Raw genomic sequence first — 20,918 nt, 5'->3', positions numbered from 1 at the left:
AGTTTTTTGTGTACTTATGAGAGTGCCAAAAATGTTAATTCCTCCTCAGCAGGAGAGAGCTTGCCCTTCTGATGCCTTTTACTCTGCATCTTGGGCAGGCTAGCCTGGGAACACCACTGGGGGAAAACTCACTGATCTTTCATCATGATAAAACAGCCCAAGATCCAGCAAGAGCTGGATGATTCAGAACAGAGGAGGGAAGATGTCCAAAATAGTAGCACGTCCAAGCAATTAAGGGTCTTAAGTAACGTACGCTTTTTTCTTTTTTACTATGTTCATTCGTCAAGTGAAACTTGCAAAACTGTGATAAACAAAATGACCGATTTTCAAATGCTTCATAATATACCATATTAGCCTATATTACTCAACAAGATATCCTAACGGTATGTTTAATACTGTAACTTTTTTTAGAATGTTCTGCTTACTAATGAAAGTCACTAAATGGAGGTCCCAAATTCTAAGTCTGGTGGTTTTAAATTAATGATGTATTGGCAGCCATAATTTAAAATATGGATGTAACATCAGTATTAAAAAGATGGCAGTAGAGGAATAAAAGTTAGTATACAGCAGTTCTTTCAGTAACTCAGAATACTAATGAACATTTCAATTCACTTAAAGTTTTAATTTTGGGGGCAAACCCTAATGGGCCCAGTGGTAAAAACCAAGGTTATCTTAAAACAAGATACCATTTTCCATGACTGCCTCATCTCTTTCCCAACCAGCAAGACGGCACGAATCCTGGCCCGCCTTCGGGCCTATCTGCAGAGTGGGAGCACGCGGGTCCACAGCGGAGGGACTAGGACAGGAGCGACGGTGGCAAAAGGTGCCCGGCCCCTTCTAAGGCAACTCAGGGCTCTCCTCCCGGCCAGGGCGGCGCACGTCCGCAGCAGGCTCACTGCGCAGGGCGCATGCCAGCGCCCGCACCCACCTTTCTCTTTCGGGCAGACTTGCCGGAGTGGTCCGAGCCCCTCTTCTCCGAGTCGAGCTTCTTCCCTGCCGGTGGCTGTTTGTCCTCGGGCTTCTTCTGGCGGTCCCCCTTCCCGGGCGCCTGGGGAACCCGCGCCAGGAGGTCCAGGGTGATCTTCACCATCAGGATCTGTGGCAGCGGGGCATCCCTGAGTGGGGAGCGCAGCCGGGTGTCTCTCGCCGGCACGGGGGCTTTGTCCTTCCGGTGGTCCTCGTGCAGCACCACGGCCCGGCGGCAGCCACCGGTCCTGCCGCCACCACCGCCCTGAGCGGGGCCCTGGCTCTGAGTCAGCGGGACGAGGGCCAAGTGCTCAGGGATCCGGGCTTCTGCATCGTCCTTCGTGGGCTCGGCGCCCCCAAGCGCCTTGGCGGCCGGGCCACTCCTGTGCTTCCGCCGATCACCGCGCGCAGGTGCCGCTGTCGGCAGCTCCCCACCTTCTCCAGCTCGCGGCCGCCCTTTCGTCTTCACTTTGGGCTTGTCTTTGCAGCCGTAGGGAAGTCCCGATTCACTTTCCACCTGCACGCTGGCCCGAGAATCTGCCTGCACAGAGGCCTTGGTGGGTTTTTTGGGTTGTTTGGTTCCAACAGTTTGCCTCTGCGGGGGCTCCTGCTGGGCGGGGGACTTCTGGCAGCTTCTCTTGCCCGCGTGGGGACCTTCTGGAAGGGCCCGGGGACCTTTGCTGCAGCTTCTGGCGGGAGGATCTTTGGGTTCCGAGCGCTCCGCGCCGTCGCTGCCGCCCTTGGCCTTACTGTCCGGGGGCCGAGGCGAGGGCTCTGCACTCCCCAGGGCCTCTGGGGGCACCGCTGGCTGGCTGACTTTGGTCAGCCAGTTGTCCAGCTGCCATTTGTTTGTTGTAGGAGGCTCGGGCTAAAAACAAGGAAAAGGAGAATAGTGTTAACTGACAGATGATGACAAACTCTTCCTTTGTGTCAGTCACCCAACTATACAGGGCTGTCCCCAGGAGACACAATCATTCCAAACCTACAAGTTCAGGTCCTTCCTAGCCTCTTCTAATTAATTATAAGACAGATTCTATAGCATTAACTCTCAAAACAATCTTGCAATTTGTTTTTGTGCTATAGCATATATTGATCAATGTACACCATTAGCTATTGATGGACAAAGACCATTGATGACTGCTGAGAAATCTTTGTAACATAGTTTGTTCTAATGGAAACTACAGTATAACTTAGACAAATTTGACACATTCTAGACTGTAAATCATTCTATCAGAATACAACTGGGAGAAATGAGGAATTAAAAGAATCCTTTTATCAAGCATTTTCACAGGAAGACTAATGAGTAAATTAAGTCATTAGTGATGACCTATGGGTTTCATGCTTAATCCTTTTTGGGACATGCATTTCAATTGAAAATAACTTTCTTCAAGACTTGGTTTAATTTCTTTTACTTACTTAAAAACATTACAAAAATTTACACATGACAAGGTTTTCAATGTATCATACATATATCTTGGTTTTCAAATTCTGTATCGTAGTAAAAAGAGTCAAGTGAGATCATATTAGTCCCACTTGAATTCTTCAACAATTAAGCACTAAGTCTCTGGTTATAGGCAGTCGAGTCTGAAATAGCACCCTTTTTTCTACAAAACATAGGGAGGCTGCGGAGCACACAATTCAAAGTAGTGAGATCATATTAATTATATTTGCAACTGATTTGACAAACAGACTTTCCTGGCTTCTCCTGTCAACTGTGTTTAAATCTTTGTTGCTAACTGACTAGAGCTGCATCCCACCACCTCTCTCACAAGGCTATTAGATCTTATTAACAGAATGACAAGACGTTTGTATCTCCAAGTTCCACTACGATGTCTTACATACAACGATGTACATGAGATACTTAACTGGGCATACCTGTAGGTGTATTGCTGTATCTATTTTGTGCCATACAGAAAAATACTAGTGTCCAATAGAGCAAGCAATGATTATATTTTTTAAAGGGCAGTATATTACTGGCACGTAACATGTTCTTGTGAAGATCCACTCTGACAGGTGGTTTGTACAAATAACTAAATCATATAAACAATGCACTAGCAAGTTAACTGAAAGGTGGTCCATATGAGATTTACCTGATTAAATTATGGATAAGAAGATCACAACAGTAAATGGATGGTGTTTTACAAGGAAGACTGCTAACAATAGTTCCAAGTGGAATATCCCAATTCAACTTTATAAAATCATGCAAACTTAGTACATCAATGTATGCAGATAGAATGTAAAGGTTTTTTGGCCAGGAAAAGGTAATAAAAAGATCAGGTAGGTAGTTTGGGCTTAGTGTGACTCCAACAGAACAGAACTAAGAGGAACTTTAAGGAACTAGGTAGGATCATACTTTGGCCAGAAAGAGTGCTACAGAATTTTCTCTGCCTACCCCACTTGCTCATAAAATACCTTATCTCCTTTACAATCCCCTTCAGGATATCAAACTCTATACCCATGCTTTCATTTGCAATTCAGGGCAGGAAAGGAGTAACGAAGGAAAGTGCTCCTACATGCCAGGCATTTTGCCACAGGTCATCAGAGCCTGTACCCAATACTATAACAGCACTGTTAAGAGAAAAGATTAGCACACAACACCTACTTGTCAAACATGATTTCCTACAAAGACTTGAGGGTGTGGTAATGCCAGTGGTTAACTGGGGACAAGACATTGTGATGTATCACATGCCAACCACCTCAGTAACCACACCCTTCCAACCGTTTCTCAGAAAAGTATGTATCCATCTCATTTGGCCCATGTTTACAGTTGTACCAATCACTAACATGCACTATAGCAGAGTATTTATGTGTGGACCGAAAAGGAAAATCATTCCTGATATAAGTAACATCCGCCCTGGACTACCCACCCATCCCTATACCCGCCCCACAAAAAACACAGCAGTGTAAGATACATTTAGTAGTCCCTAAAGGGATGTCCTGGTTACAGAAATAAAATACATTTTCTTCCACTGTGGCCCTAAATGTGTCCAGAAGGGAAGCATATGCCCAAACGTAGGGTACAACTGTGTTGGTGTGCCCAGACAAGGGGAGAGGGTAGGGCCAATCCTTCTGGTATGCCAACTATAGAGATGTAAAATGGACTGAAGTCCTTTAAAGTCAGATACTGTCCGGAGATGGGCAAAACTTTTACTTAAGGGATTAATTAAAAATAAAATTTAAACGGATTTTATGAGTGTAAGTGCTGAAGAGGATCCAGGTCTTAACTCTCACTTCCTCCTCTGCCTTTCCTCATGCCCTGCACCCCCTGCTTCCCAGGGCTGGTGCCACCAAACACTGCACTGCATGTTGGAAGTGGAAAAACACATGATAAATTTTCATTAAGTGTTTTAATAGATGTTTGGCCATATGTCTCTTTACATCACAGCTTCTCAAATTGGCAAAAGTTCTTATTTTAGAATGAACTAGAATTTTTTTAAAAAATGTTTTGAGCTATTTACAACATGCCTACTTTTTTTTAGAGAAACACTATAGTTGTAAGGGAACATAACACCAAACTTACAAGAAAAAGAAATGGAAGGAAGGAGAGCAATACCATGGTATAGCAGGAAAAAAGAACTTCAGAATCAAATGTCTGTGGGTTTGAATCATAGTGGTGCTACTTTGCTACAAGTGAAAAGAAAACTCCCAAGCTTCTAGCATTGATAGAGGGTTAAATGAAGAAATTTACAAAAAAGTACCAAGAGTTTAAGTAGGTAATTTGACCAAGGTAGTTTACTACCAAACAACCAGACTAACCAGAATAACCAAGAACAAAATCTTTTTTTTCCCTGAACTTAACTAAGTAGTAAAAAAGCTATGTGTCCCATTTATTTTGAAAAGATTATATTTATATTTTGACTAACACTATAAATAAAGCGGACACTGAAAGCAGCTTTTCCCCAATTTCACCACCAATTCCACTGGCATGCATACAACATTTCAGATACTGGACTACTTTATCAAGCATATTTTAAATGGAGCTATAAGATGCAAATTTCTCAGACTAAAAATAAAGAAAAGGGTGAGAAAGTTGAAACTAGTAACTATGGCCTGTTACCTAATTCATGTTACTCTCAACACAGGAGATTTACAATAATACCACAGGTATTTACTTTAAAAGGAAAAACAGTAGTTAAGTCCTATGGGGGAAATTAAATGTATAAAATCTAGATAAAGAGAAAATCTGGGGAAAGTTAAACCTCAGTACATAACATATAAAAAGTACCCAAGTCTAGATTTGCACATCAACACAATGCCCAAATATGAGTCTATCTAGCAATGTGATTTAAAAAAATAAAGTAGGATGGGAAAATTTTTCATCTAAGAGTTTCTAAATCTATTCCAGTAACCTCTTGAGTAATAAGATATAACTGTCTCATTAACACAAACACCAATTAAGTTTTTTCAAGTTTTAATTATTTAGCTAAATCTGCATGGCTATTTAATTGAATTCTGTTCCTTGTATCAGTAACCAAACATACAGATTTTTCTTACTGAATTTGGTGAAACATAAATTTTTATAAATACAAATGATGAACAATCACACAATTGGTCTGTATAGGATTTTCAGTATTATTTCCACTGAGGCATAGAAAAATTATTTCAACAGGAATTAGTATCAACAAGGAAACTGACAGCCCCAGAAAACACACAGTAGTTTCTAAAATCGGAAAGGAACTTCAGTGCACTTAATGTTGATCCATGTTCATTCACTCCAAAAAGTATTTATTGAGCACTTACTCAGTGCCAGACAAATTTGTATCTAACAAAAAATAATGTTCCATTTTCTCAGCCTCCCATGCCCTGGTCTCACTACATGATCTCCAGATGTAGTTAGTGGTTAATGCTCTGGTGGAACTGCCTCACTTTCTAAACAGTAGACAAATGATGAAAACTTGGACACTTCAACCAAAAAGCCTCATTTCCCAGAATTCCCATCTGAAACTTGCAGAATTATTTGCTCTACACCAGCTGGTCTAGTTCACCAAAAATGCCTTCTGTTTTCACTAAGAACCCTTCCCCAGCATACTTTTTACATTGCTACTCCAAGTTTTGAAGATATTTGGCAACCTTATTGTTATTAAATTTCTTGTGTTCAGCAATCCAGAAAATAGCATAAATCCTCTAGATTAATTTAGTGCTTGGAATTTTTAGTCTCAAATGTTTATCTTTACACTCTCTCCCAAGGGTGGATGACAGGCAAACACAAGTACTCCTGTTTTACATGGGGTAGAGGGAGCGAGAAACACTACTCTGGCAGTATCACCTCACCATCAATTTAATGCATGGTTTTTAGTGATTCAAAAATAGAAGCTCTAATGACTTATTTCTAGTTCACGTTCCTGCCCTTTGCTAAATCAGGCTGTCTCCTTTTGATTTTCTAAATTCATGCATTCCTGAAATTTCAAAGAGTTCTCATTAATATTAAAACAGCTGCCTACTAAAAATGAGTTTTCTTTTTCAAAAGAAGGGAAAAGAAAATGGTGTGCAAACATTCTTAATGGGTTGCTCTTCAAAACAACCCTAGCAACAACAGAGAAGAACCTATCATTTTAAATGGGAGACAGAAGACCTGTCTTCCAAAACATACTGCCAAATGTTTGGTTAGAAATAAGTAACAAAGGGCTGGCTCTACCCAGCACGGGAACAGGAAAGAGCTGCCCCACAGGACAACCTCCACAGCTCCACGGGGGTTGCTGGCCCACCGGAGACTCTAGCCCCACAGACACACTGCTGCCACGTCAGACTGCCTCCTGGAGGGGCCACGGTACCTCAGGAGCCGGGACTTCTGGGGGCTCATTCTCTTCGCTGTCACTTGAGCTGCTCTCACTCTCCGAGTCTGAGGAGCTGTCTGAGTCACTGGTGCTCTCTGACTCGGCGCTGCTGGAATGTGCTGAGGCCACTGCTTCTGGAAGCGACTGTGGAGCGCTGCAAAGCAACCGAAACAGATAGTCTGTAGACACCAGGGAAGGTGGATTTTTTTTTTTCCTTTCCTTTTTAACTTATGTCCCTCTCTGCCCATTTTTCTGCTACTTGAAAAAAACGGGCCTTGAGACTAATATTACACTAAATTACCATGTCGTCCAGTTGAGAAAAAGAGCCATAGTGGCTCAAGACTCAGCGAAAAACCCTTAAAAATAGCTTACCAGATAACTACATGGAAGAGAAGCCAGCCTCTGAATTTTGCTCCTAAAGACCATTTTAAGCTATACAAATTTAAGTTAGATGGTGGGTATTTCAATACATACTATATGGCCCATAAAGACTAAGATTTTTATTTCTGCCCCTTTAAGTTTGCTGACCCCTGCTATATATAACCCAAACAAGTTCATTTCTAACAGACAATACATTGAAATGTTTCTCTACTCTCTGTATGAGAACTAACTGTATTGGTAGTCAAAGACTACTGAATATAAGTGGTGTTCCTTTAGAAAGTGGCCTCAAAGACAATCCAGTCATTTACTCTTGGGTAGATTTGTTAACCATTAAAGAACCAATTATTTTAAACTGGCCATTCTTGAAGCACTGTAAGTTTTAAGAATGGGCATTAACTCTAGGTCAGTTAGAAAACACATACTCAATGTACTGAACACACTAAGAATTTCAAAGCATATCTTAAAACCTTGCCCTAGACGGAATTAGCCAAAGCAGTAAATCAGTAACTATTATGTTGAAAACCTCCAAATCTACCTAAAATATCAAATCAGTTTTTAAGTAAAATTTTATATTCCAACAGAATAACTAAATTATTAGCTAATAAAATCACGAGCTGAGATAATTTTAAAACAAACACACACATTACACTAGGACATAATTTCCTTTCATAAAATGCTCATCGAGTTTGTGATCCTTTTCACACTGGTAGCTGAAGAGCTTAAGCCAGTGAAAATCAGAATGACATACACTTCCAATGCTATTCCTGCCTCTAATTTATCCCTACCTTGTGTTTTTTCTTTCCTCCACTTTTAAGGTTGGCTATTTGACATATTTTATGAGTCATCATAAGCCACCAGAAATTACTGAAGAAAATGGGATATAAATAAATGAGCAGCACTGCTGAGTCCATAAGACCTCATGTAATTCCATGATCTTCCACATTAATTGTAACATTACTTGTATGAGAGGAAGGTTTTAACTGCTGTGCTTGTTGGAATGGATGACCACATCTCAAGGGAGAGAGACAGCTACGGCAACATTTAACACTTTCCATGGAAGGCAGGTACTGGTGTATTAAAAATTCAGTTACCAGAGGAACATATTATAAAGGTACTTTGGACAGTTCCTGTATCCAAAAATTAAAGCATCAAATTTTCTAAAGTAGTTCTAACTGTTTACAAGGTGAAAACAGTGCCATTTTCCATCACACTAACAAAAATGTACCACAGGTCATTTTTAAAAGGAGCTGAAATAAATAGGAAATTCATATGACTAAGAAAATAGGCACTATGGAAAATGATTTTCTAAAAAAAAAATTCAGCTTTATAGTTTTTGAAAAAACAGCAGCACATCTGTCACTGCCATAAAAACAATGGGCTCTTCAGCATAACTTTTCAAACACTGGTTACATAACACTGATGGAAGTAATTTAAGCTTATTTTTAAACTCTCAAAAATGTTAACCACCCCAAGTGACAGGGTAGGTGGGTGAAGTGGTTCTCACTCCTACGAGTTAACCCCTCTTGATGGCTGGCTGGAGCTTCCGAAATTTTAAACAGGAACTCCCTTTTAACTGTAATCCTCCACGTTGCTCCCCATGCAGAAGCTATGAAAGTACTAAATAAGGCATATTTTCCCCATTTGATAGACAAAGGCAAGTGTTTTGTATAATAGATGGGGAGAAAACTGCGCATGGTACCTTGGAGGTGCAGATGTGGATGGCGGCTTCTCCGGGGCCTAGGCATTCACAGTAAGGGGAAGGAGGACCAGGAAAGAACAGAGAACACGTTAGGATACAGCTCAGAAATGCTGGATGGATTTTGAAAGGATTCCTGGGATTATGGGGTGGACAGAACTTACCTGTTCACCATCACTGTCCTCACTGTCACTGAGCTGGAGGTCATCTTCGAGCATGCTGGAATGGGCAGGGACAGAGACACTGTACAATTTAAAATAAATCCTAATAACTTAATCTTAGCACATAAATAGAAAATAATGTGCTTAATGATAAAAAAAGAGGAATGGGGTAGTTACAAGTTTTATTTATGCATCAAATGCTTTATTTTCCTGGAAATGTAAATTTGACAATTTTAACACAGAAACTAGTTTAGACCAAGCTCCCTGCCATCTCAAAACTGATTCTTTCATATGTTCTGAGCATGAAAACCAGAATATGAGACTGGAATTTGTTGCCAATCCTGAGACTGAAGTTCCCTGGTCCATACAAACAAAACAAAAAGACAGAAAGAGAAAATACACAATATACTCTAATTATTTTCTTTTATAATGTCTCACAAATGGAGTAAAGGATTAACCATGAGTTAAATCGGATACTTACGAAGTGCTTAGAACAGTTCCAAGCACTTTAAAAGTGCTGTACGTGAATTTTCAAAAATGTAGAGTTAAGATGCAAAGCTAGCAAGCCAACTGTCACCAAATAGTGTAGTTATCTTATTTTTTGTTCAAAGGACATTATTAATATTCAACTTTATTTTTTCACATGCAAAAAAAAACTCATCTGCTGGAACTAATCAGTGGAAAGAGTAGAAATACAAGTAATATTGTTGTCTAAAAAATAGGTTTTACCTTACTGCTATCACACTAGTGAAAATAAAAACTCTGTTCACTTCCCTAAAGTTCCCCTAAAGTTATGTTATGTTCATACTTACCTCCAGGCATTCTGACTTATGATCAACTGGAAAACTAAAAACAAATGTTTTCCAATCTATACATGTTTACTCAAATATTAGCCCTTTTCCAATCTCTTCCTCTTCACCTCCTTCTACGGACATACCCAAATGTCAAAAGAATTAATCAGTAATTGCAGTCCCCCTGCTTCTCCCAAAAATTTATGAGCATGACTATTTGAGGAAATGTTATAAGCAAAAGTGGGGGCAAATTTTTTTTTCCTGCTTGTGTTTTAGCAATGTTCCAAAAAGCAAATTATATTATAGGTTATAATCCTTCAGTATTTCTAAAAATACCTCTTCAATAGTGTGAACAACAAATTTTACTACAGACCTATTACCTGCCCCTGAAGCAAGGAGGCATGATTATTTTGGGAATCCTTGGTAAAATCATTGTATTACCTAATGAAAATAAGTGATAAAACTTGGCTCCTTCATAATGACTGCTGACATGTGATGTTGTGATTCTGCCCAGGAACTATTTTCACCAACAAATGTACTTAAAAAAAAAAAAAATCTTGTGATAAGTTTCTACAAAATATGAAAATTATTAGCTACTGAGGAATGGAGATCTTCCTCAGTATTTATCTAATAGAAGCCAAATTCATATTTTACAAAGGTTAGAAAACACAGCCTTCAGATGTAGGACTTGGCAGTAGCAATCATAATGATGTATAAGAAAACACCACCCAGCAGGTTTACAGCTAAATGGTGGCTTGGCTGGGGTATACATAAGCAAAAGATACAAGATACATCTTCAGAATAAACGTAAGGTATAATACAATCTAACAAAGTGTATTCTATTAATCACCATCAACAAAACCACAGTAAATGGACTTCTTTGTTTCTTAGCCATTGGGTTTGTTTGGTATAAAACATGTAATCCAACCACACTTCCTGCTGAAGCAGGGACTAAATACCTTGAAAACTGTTTGCCTAGCTACTCAATTCCAAGCTTCCATGAATATATTCTCCTAATGTAAGTCAGAAAGTATACAAAATATGTTCAGTAGGTCAGGACGTGTATGTTCTTTCAGCTCTACTTGCTCTAAAGGTATAAAAGGGACCATAACACATGTCCATATTCTGAAAATGTCCCCTTTGTAGCACTAGATAGACAATAACAAAATAAGCCAGCAAGTATGAAACTTATTCTGGACCTGAAGAGCAGAGGGACAGTGACCTCTGAAGGAAGACTGCTAAAGAGACCCCCAAACAAACAGTCAAAAGCAACGGTAAACCAACAGGGTCAAACAAAATCTATCACATATGCAGGATGTACTAGAGATTCACACATGGTATTTTATTTCATTAAAATTCATAGGTATAATTTATTTGACATGAAAATCAGCATAGTGTATCATGTCTGTCAACCCAGTCAACAGTAACCACAGAAAATCTTCTAGAAGCCACAATTTATTAAATCACCAGATGGATAGCTTGACATCAGCCACCATGCTATGGAGGAAGAAAGACATTTACTGAAATTTTGTTATAACAAACATTTAATGCAGTTCTAAGAAGAAAAAAGTTTACTTAAAAACAGTAAGTTTTGCTGACATAGAAAATCACAAATGCCATTTTGATTAAAAAAGAAAAAAAGAATCTCTATATTTGGGGAAAATGCAACCTGATGACAGGTAAAGGTTGTATTTTTAGAGATAAGGAAAAAATGTTACAGGACTCAGCTGCTCGATTTCCCTACTTGTCCCACAAATAGTCCCACTGAGGGCACGTACACTCATGTACCATCCTGTACTTCACATATTACGAGGGAAGAACTAGCCCGTGAATGTGAAGAGGGCCAAAATTAATGCCAGCACATCTGGGTGAGCATTTCTACACCCACTACAAGAGCACCAAATTTCTCAGACCCAGTCTCATTCATACCAATAAAATCTAGGTCAAGAGAACATCAGCCCCAAGGGATGTACTCAACTGTGAGCTTTTCTGGGGCAGGATCAAGTCATTTTCACCTTCATATCCTGTGTATCTAGAACACAGCAGGTACCCTAAAAAGCTGTGTGAATTAAAAGCACCCCTTATTAGTACGTACCGGCCAAACCGCTGTGCCCACTATGCGACCAGAACTACACAGGCACTGCCCTCGCTCACAGCACTGTGGGCTGTCTCACTACATATACCCTTTCATTTTGTGGATGAGCCAACAGGAACTGAATGTCCACCTAACAGGCCTAAGGTCATGACACTGGAACACGCTGGAGCTGTATGCAAAACCAGCCCATCTAACCCCCTTACTCTGGCAAACAGAGGACACAACGCCTGGAAAACCTAGCTGATGGCATGAGACCTAAGCTCCAGAACCCACTGAGAGACAGACTGTGATTTAAAAGAAAAAATTATCATATTAGAATAGAGTGAATATACTATTTGCCCTTACGAAAATAAATGAACTTTAAACCTTGCATATATTTTAAATTGGTCAAATAACTGATTTCACTTACAAACTCCAAGACAAAGCAGTTATTTCAAAGCTATGAAACCATATGGACTACTCTGGCCCTGTTCAAAAGCTGCCAATGTGCAGGTAAAGCAACTCTTTGAACTACCATGTAGGTTTAACCACATTTTACATTATTGGTTAGGTAAACTTTTTACTTAAAAGGTTACAAACAAGCCTCAAACCCCTTTGTATAAATGCCTTCTTCATGCAGCTGTTCTGCAAAGCTTAAAGAGCCACATACAGGTTCCAGCAGGCATGTTTCAGTGGCTCCAAGTCCAACTGCTACTGTGTGAAGACACATAAAACAAGCCTTTATTCCTTTTCCATTCCTTAGTACTGGGCTTGCCAAAGACTTCATTGCCAATATTCCATAACATCTCAATTCAAACCAAAAAACCATTTAAATAAACTTCAGATTTCTTGATTTAACATTTCCTGTGATCAGGCCACACATCCAATTTGTGAAAGAACAAGTGAAGGCAAGCTCACAGTAGTTATATGCAGTTAATCTCTCTCAGCCCTGGTTTTAGGTATGCTCAAAATGGTAAATAAAGCAATCCTTTTCAGAAAACGCTAATAAGCACATAAAATGTGTAAGAATTTGAACAATCTCACAACTTAAAACTGATCTGGGGACAGAATGGGTAACAAAGTATAGGAAAACAGGTAAGGATCCACAGCAGATGCAAAATTCCCCTCAACTTTAAATTCAATCAGGCTCTGATTTCTTTTTTGATAAAGGGCAGAAATAAGGACTACAAATCCTTTGAAGGAGATGATGGAAGGCTACAAACTATAAAGAGGTCCCCATATACAATAAATTAAAAAATGAAAAAGCAGATCTTAAGCAGTTGTGACACAACCTGTAAGGGGAACTCTCCAAATGGTGATAGCAGTTAGCAGAATTCAAATTGGTGGTGACGTTCTGTACAGGAGACTATGGACTAACAAAATAGAGGGGAAAGACACTCAGTACATGATTTTTTATAGTAATCAAGTTTATGGTTTTGACAAGGGGATAACTGCTGCCGCAGGTATAAAGGATTCTTCCAACTCCACGGATGAAATGAAGATTATCTGAGGTCAAATAAGGAAATGAGAAAAATCACCAGAGTATCAGTGAGGGAAAATTTGAATATAAACATGATTAAAACAGTAAGTATGACAAATACTAGTTTAAAAGGGACATACTGAACAAGAAACAAAATCTAGAAAAATCATTGCTGAAAAGCTAATGCCCTTGGAAGCAACCTAAGTGTCCATCAGTAGATGAATGGATAAAGAAGATGTGGTACATATACACAATGGAATATTATTCAGCCATAAGAAGAAAACAAATCCTACCATTTGCAACAACATGGACGGAGCCAGAGTGTATTTTGCTCAGTGAAATAAGCCAAGCGGAGAAAGACAAATACCAAATGATTTCACTCATCTGTGGAGTATAAGAACAAAGGGAAAACTGAAGGAACAAAACAGCAGCAGAGTCACAGAACCCAAGAGTCGACTAACAGTTACCAAAGGGAAAGAGACTGGGGAGAATGGGAGGGTAGGGAGGGATAAGGGCGGGGAAGAAGAAAGGGGGTATTATGATTAGCATGTATAATGTGGGGGGTGGGGGAAAGGGGAGGGCTGTGCAACACAGAGAAGACAAGTAGTGATTCTACAACATCTTGCTATGCTGATGGACAGTGACTGTAATGGGGTTTGTGGGGGGGACTTGGTGAAGGGGAGAGCCTAGTAAACATAATGTTCTTCATGTAATTGTAGATTAATGATAACAAAAAAAAGGGGGGGATTACTCCCTGAAAGGATAAAATTAACTGCAAGTCAATGATTAATGCATGCTTTACATATCCTTAATTTTGATCTTTTAAAGGGTGTCGGATTATCAGCTATGGAAGTACTTTTTTCTGATATTTCTTTCTCTTAAAAAAAAGCAGTTCCTGTGTGGTGGTCTCCAGTAGGTTCTTCACGGTCATATCAAAGTGTGGCCAAAGGGTTTGTTTGTGTTTATACAGAGGATCAAAGCCTAATTTGGCTACCCAGAAAATGAATTAAGATACGATACAAAGAAGAACTTCCAACATCAACATCCTCTGGAAGAGTTATTCCAGAAGATGATCATCAAAAGACTTGAACAAAGATCCTGGCGCTGTTGCAGTTTTAGCTGCATTCATCCTGCCGGTTCCTGGACTTGCCATTGGAATGCAGAAGGAGATATCTAAGCTGGCCTGTGCATACAGTAAAACAACAAATTTGACTGGTTCTGTATTGTCGGAACTCAACCAAGAATTAGGAGAAGTGCAAGTTGCAGTGCTCCAAAATCGTGCTACTATAGACTATCTACTGTTAAAAGAACATATGGGATGTGAACAGTTCCCAGGAATGTGTTGTTTTAATTTGTATGATTTTTCTCAAACTATTCAAATTCAGTTAGACAATATCCATCATATTATTGGTAAGTTTCACAAATGCCTAGGGTACCTAACTGGTTTTCTTGGTTTCACTGGATATGGCCGGTAATTGTAGGTCTGCTTTTGTTATATATCTGTATTCCTATTCTGTTAATGTGTGTACACAATTTAATTAGTAGTTTGTTAAAACCTATACATGCTTATGTTACTGTACAAGAAGTTATGTCAAAGAAATAATCAATCTTCCCATGTTTTCTTCCGTCTGCTACTTCTATAGCTTTCCGTCTTCCTTCCTAATTACAGCCCTTTAGTAGAATTCGTGCCTCATATTGAAAATTACCGAGTATCATAATTCTTCCAAGTGGTAAAGATACCTCAAGACAAATGCTGGGCATAGAAGCCACAGGGCATAAATCTGCAAAGAAGTAAAAAGCTAACCTTTTCAAACAATGTTGTTTCTCTCTCACTTACCAACTTTACATTTCCCTGTATGGCTCCGGGAAGACGGCTGATTAGCCTCAAGGGAGGAACAACCTACGACAGGCACAGTCGCAGGGGGGCCATCAGGTGAGAAATTGGGGATCAACAGAGGTGAGGCTTAGAACCTCACCTCCCGTTTTGAGAGAAATCTTCTGCATCCGTGGATGTTTTGTTGCCCTTGTCTAGCTTGGATTAATACTTAGTCTATAGGCACAGACCTGATCATCTACACTTGCCCTCTTACAGCACTGAATTATGCTTTCTATCTTTATCTTGCATCTACCTACCACTTCAGCATCTTATTTAAAAAAATTAGGGAGAAATGTGGGATTCACATATAAATCAAGTATAAAAATCAAATGAATAATCATATCTGACTTGATTGTTTATAGTTCATGATGCGTGATCAAAACCGAAAGTTTCCATGATATGACTGCCCTTGCACTGTTCACCATGTAAGAACTTGTTTGTTATGCTTCAGAAGATTGGAGACTGTTGAGAGTTAGGCTTGGGGTTGATTAATGATTGTGCATTGAGTCCCCTATACAGAATTTTATTGTTGTTAACAACCATTTGATCAATAAATGAGAGATGCCCTCTCAAAAAAAAAAAGCTAATGTCCATCAAATACTGCTTAAAGGTATTCAATCAAGTTTATGTGTAATATTTTTTCCTCCTGCATTTATTGAGTACTTACTATATGCCAGGCTCTGCTTTAGACTCTGTGGATACAACTCTAAGTAAACAGAAATCCCTGCTCTTATGGCACTTAAAGAGTCTGGAGGAGGGAGATAAACAACTAAAATACACACTTTCTCACTATGAAGGGGAGTAAAAGCATAAAAGAGAAAGGATGCGGTGTGGTTGCTCTTCTACAGAAGGTAGTTAGGTAAGAGGGCACTGACCAGGGGATGACGTCCGGGGGAAGACCTGAAGGGAGGAGGGAGCTCAAGGGACAGAGAGTGGAGTCATCAGAGTACAGAGAGCAGCTGGAGGCCAGACAGAACTGTACTTGCATATGGGAGGAGGGAGGCTGGTTGGGAGGAGGGAGGAAGGGAGGTTATGGAGGGCCTGGTGAGGGGGCTTTGCAGGGTGGGAGGCAGAAACAATGTGAGTTCTTACGGAGCTGACCACACCTTGTTGGTTCACTACCCAGCATCTCAGAGTGGGCTCCCAAACTGCCTTTAGATCTAACAGATTCTTAGTGAATTAAAACACTTTATTTGATCTTCCAATCCATGCTCAAACTATTCAAGGGTCACTTGCTAAAAATGAGCAGTTATGAATAAAAGTGAGACTTAAATAGTGCCTTAAGGATTCCCTTAAAACTGTGTTTTACATATGCAGATCAGCTACTTGAAAGCTGTCACTTCCAATAAGAATTACTCCAAGATGTTTTCAAAGGCCTTCAAAGCCTTCAGCATAATCTATCAAGCCCCTTTTAAAGGTGACTTTATTCTCTGCCTCTCTCATCATTTAAGGTCCAGATCAAATGTCACCTCTTCTGAGACCTTTCTTGACCTCCCTCTCCCAGAAGTACCACCACCAAGCAAAAAAACTCCTTCCCCAAGCCTGTCACTATCACATCACCTAGTTCCTATTTCATGCCACCACATTTAGTTACAAGATGAGGTAAATGAATTGTCTTATTGGCCACTGTTCCCCTAAGTATTTAAAAGCAGCACCAGGAATACAGCATGTGTTCAGTAATTTTACATCAAATGGATGAATAGAGGCGATTTTCAGAAATGGTATCTCCAAGTCACCTGGAGTCAAGCTCAGAGATTAATATTTATGTAATTGGGGTCAAGAGCACGTTAAAGAATGCTGAGTATGATTTTTCTTTTGTAGAACATAAACGAATTTACTTAACATTTACTACTATACAACAGGCACTTGATAAATTTATTCTTCTTAGACCATTTTATTTGACCTTTGGCCTAAGACTAAGTATGGATAGTATGTATTACCCTGAAGGCAAGCTCCCAAAGGAATTCAAAGCCATGGGTACATCATTTGATGAAGTAGAGCTTCCAAGATGATTACTTTGATGAGGACAATTCTCAACCATCTTAGCAGTATTTTGATATTTATTTAAAACATGCTTCATTTCACAGCCTCATCAGAAAATCCTTTCAACATTATTCAAGTTTCTAGCACAAACTTGTGCACGATGTTAAGTCAAATATTGTCCAGCAAGAGCCGCTAAAAAATGCTAAGGCTGGAGGGTCTGAGAGCTTGACTGACTATTCCAAGAGACTATAATTCTACCATAATGTAGTTACGGCATGGGCAGATGAGGGAAAGAGGTGATTCAACATTTGAGAGTTTCACTATTTTCTAAGTATTGGTTTAGTGTACTACTGACTATAATTGTGACATAGATTTCTTTTTTTTTAACACTGCACAGTGTGTTCCTTTTGTTTGCTTTCACTGAATAACAGAAATTCTTCAATACTCAATCTTACAAGCTCATTTTCTCCATAGCTTGGCTAACATTAACTCACCTAAGGAGGGGGGAAAAAGCTACATTCCTTATTTTCTTTCATTTTACATCTCAGTGTTTTATCCTGAAAACAAAGCACCTCCTAATGTCTCTAAAGTTACTAAAAGAATTACAAACACTAATAATTCTAGATTCTCAATCATTTGATCAGATAAATTGAGAGTGAAAAATGAAGTGTATCTTTTTCCAGCAATGCCTGGTACTGAGCCCTGAGAATTATCATTAAGAACAAGTCTCCATTTACACTGTGATGCTGAAGGGGCAGTTGCAGACCTGCCAGTGTACAGCTGACCGACCAGCACGAATATCTGTCCTTGTTTTCATGAGAGCTGAAGAGCTGTGATTGAGGAACCGGGGGTATGGTTCCACTGACAAGTCATTTATAAGCTGTGTACATTAGGGGATTTTCCATATTATCTATCAGCAAGTAACACTTTCCAGTTAGAGCTGCTATTGAAGTAAAGCATCCAGGTAAAACACTTTCATGTAATATAAGTTAACATTAAGAAATAAGACAAAAAGAAGTATCTTGGAAAGGAAAAAAAATTTTTAATCTAGGCTAAATATGATTTAAATAAACTAGTACAAGTAAGCCACTTCTTCAGACTTAATTATAGGACATTTCAGCTGACACTTGTCCTGATGTGGTGATTATATATTACAATAAACTAACAGAATGGGTCTTAATTCTTTATCAACATATTTAAAAAACTATAATGTAAAAGCTGAAAACTCAGGCTCATTAGAAAAGGTACCAGACTCTTCCCAGCTTTTAACTTTGCACCATTCTTACTATCAAACTTCCAGGACAATCTTAATCCCAGTCTTCACATCTCGGTATTTTCCTCATTTCAAAAGAAACTTCCATGTAAGTTAATAAAAATTTCAAATTGCTATAATGGCTAATTTCTGTCTCTTGATCTAAGTAAGTATTGATGATTTCTGAGGCAAAATAAGAAAAATAAAAGAGAGCAACTTCAAGTAAGGATTTGGCAGTTTCAGGGTAGTAGATGGGAAAGGAGAAGGAGTGATACAATAATATCATCAACTGCTTTAGTTTCTGAAACATGAGCACAGACTCCCGCTTGAGAGGCTGAGAGCAGCATGGACAACAGTAAGCTGTCCCTGCCTGCTCAGAATGGGGACTGTCCTCACTGGCATGAGACATAATCCACATACTGAAAAAAGGCAACACTTTGCACTTTGCCCTGGGAACTCAACAGATTGGAAAAGAGGAGGACTCCAAAGCCAGGAGCCCTTAAGCCAACATCCCCTCCCCTAAATTTAGGGGCAAACACCACTAACATCCTAGCTAATCACCTCTCTGCAGGGCCTGGCAGGGGACTCCATCATCAGAGAACTAACTAGAGCTTCAACTACAAGATTCAAAGTAAAGGACTCAGCACATGCTTCTTTCAGACCTACATCCTTCTACCACTAACACACACCCCTGCCCCAAGTCTGGATGGATGGAAGAGGTAATACAGACTCTTCACAAATTCATTTTCTGAGTAAGACACCCTTTCTCCTTTCATACGTACCACCCCATTTTTCTAAGGACTCCCAAGTACTAGTTAAGTCTGCAAGAAAAAGCATTAAGACCTAGATTGATTCTTAAAGCCAAAGTACAAATGACCCTGTAATTAACATTTTTTTCCTGACATTCGAAGTGCATTAGATTATCTCCCTGGCACTGTGTGTGTCCGTCAAACAGTTCAACTGTAGGTCAAAGAACCTCACTGCTGATAACAGATCAAGTTAGCCTGCGAGCACTGGATGATCGGCCATACTAAATATGAAACAACTGCACTTTACAAATTAATTGGGACACTGCGTTCATCTCATCCCCATGAAAGCGACTGCTTTTCCCTGCAGGCTTGTGCTGGCACCCCACCCCCGATCTCCACAACCACACAACCCTCACCATCCACCCAGCCCCTGTGCCGCCTTCTCTCCTGCACTGCTCTTCCCTTTCTTTATCTCCATGAGGCCCTGCTTTCATCCCTCTCCAAATAAGTCATTAGGATCTTAACAAGTACTGTTTTCTAGGTAGTTTTATATATGGTAAATAGTTTTTATAAAGAAAACGCTACATATATCACAAGACAGAAGTATACCGGTTATAAATTTGCAGGCACCTCTGATTTCAGCGGTCTAACTCACTAAGCAGGAGACCTACCCAAATATTTCTCTGAGTAGCAAAACCATCATAGAAAATGGTCAAGTCCCTACCAACTACCCAAAGCTCACAGGTGATGGAAACTGGAGTAGGAGAGTGTAACTTCCACCTGCTCAGTCTGAAGCTGCTGCTCAGGCTCAGAGACCCGTGTACCCTCCCCTCCTCTATCCGCAGGCCCAGACACACAGCCGCTTCCTTTCCTTGGTGCCGCCTCCACACGCTGCTCCCTGGAGACCTGCCCCCTCTATTTTCACTGCCAAATGGGATGCAAGCTCTTCAATCCCCTCTTCCTTGCTGCCCCCAAAAACAATGGCTGTGGTTTTTCATGCTCCAAGTGCTTTACTGTATCAGCCACTACAAAAGCACAAGGTGTAAAACCTTGCGGAAGTTACATAGTTTCCATACAATCACTACAGTTGTGGTCCCTGGATGGAGAGCTGCTTATTCTCTACCAGCCATCAACTGTTTTAACGAAACTTCTCCTTCTTTAAATGTAATGTAAGTCAGTGATTCTAGACATGAAGAAGTCAGAATTTTTAAAAAAGATGTAAAAAGGAAAGAAAGCCAAAAGAGTAAAATGGAAAAGGATAGCTGACATAGGGCAACTTTTTTTTAGCAAATGATGATAAAAACAAGCAAAAATCCACCATCTGTCAATACCACAAATGAAATAGATTTTTACTACACACAAAAACCCATCCTTCAAACTACAATAAATTTATCTTTCAAAATAATCTCATTATATTCTTCTTTTTTTCTTATTTTGCTATGGAGAAATGAAGAAAAAAAAGCACGGAGGAGATGGCACTCAGGAACACTGACGCGACCCAGCCCCACATTCAGTCACCCTGAGGAGGCAAAATAAACTCTCTGCTTCAACTATACAGTTGAAAAAATATTCAATCCACAGCAATCCTCCCTGCCAAAATACACAGATTAATACTGTGCCTGGAGGAAAGCTGGAGCTTGGCCTTGACTTCCCGAGACCAGCAACTCCATGTAACTGATTAGATGCTGAAGGAAAGAAAGGCTTCCAAAATCACTTCCAGTTGTACAGAACGAAA

The 20,918-nt window shown here is 39.8% G+C and overlaps 1 protein-coding gene across 6 annotated transcripts in view; it reads right to left on the bottom strand.

Moving 5' to 3' along the window:
- The window catches only part of AFF1 (ALF transcription elongation factor 1), a 215,559-nt gene that overhangs the window by 21,683 nt on the left and 172,958 nt on the right, over window positions 1-20,918 (bottom strand). For all 6 annotated transcript variants that reach the window (XM_036896252.2, XM_036896253.2, XM_057502423.1 and 3 more), the window contains 4 exons: window positions 8,982-9,036; window positions 8,821-8,858; window positions 6,738-6,894; window positions 929-1,834 (listed from right to left, as the gene is read on the bottom strand). In XM_036896252.2, coding sequence (XP_036752147.2) covers window positions 929-1,834; window positions 6,738-6,894; window positions 8,821-8,858; window positions 8,982-9,036 — 1,156 coding nt within the window. The remainder of the gene's footprint in view (window positions 1-928; window positions 1,835-6,737; window positions 6,895-8,820; window positions 8,859-8,981; window positions 9,037-20,918) is intronic.

The sequence above is a fragment of the Manis pentadactyla genome, chromosome 5, assembly GCF_030020395.1.
Source record: "Manis pentadactyla isolate mManPen7 chromosome 5, mManPen7.hap1, whole genome shotgun sequence".
NCBI classification, from domain to species: domain Eukaryota; kingdom Metazoa; phylum Chordata; class Mammalia; order Pholidota; family Manidae; genus Manis; species Manis pentadactyla.
Note: the sequence above shows the minus strand (reverse complement) of the source record. Positions and strands in the feature narration are given on the sequence as shown.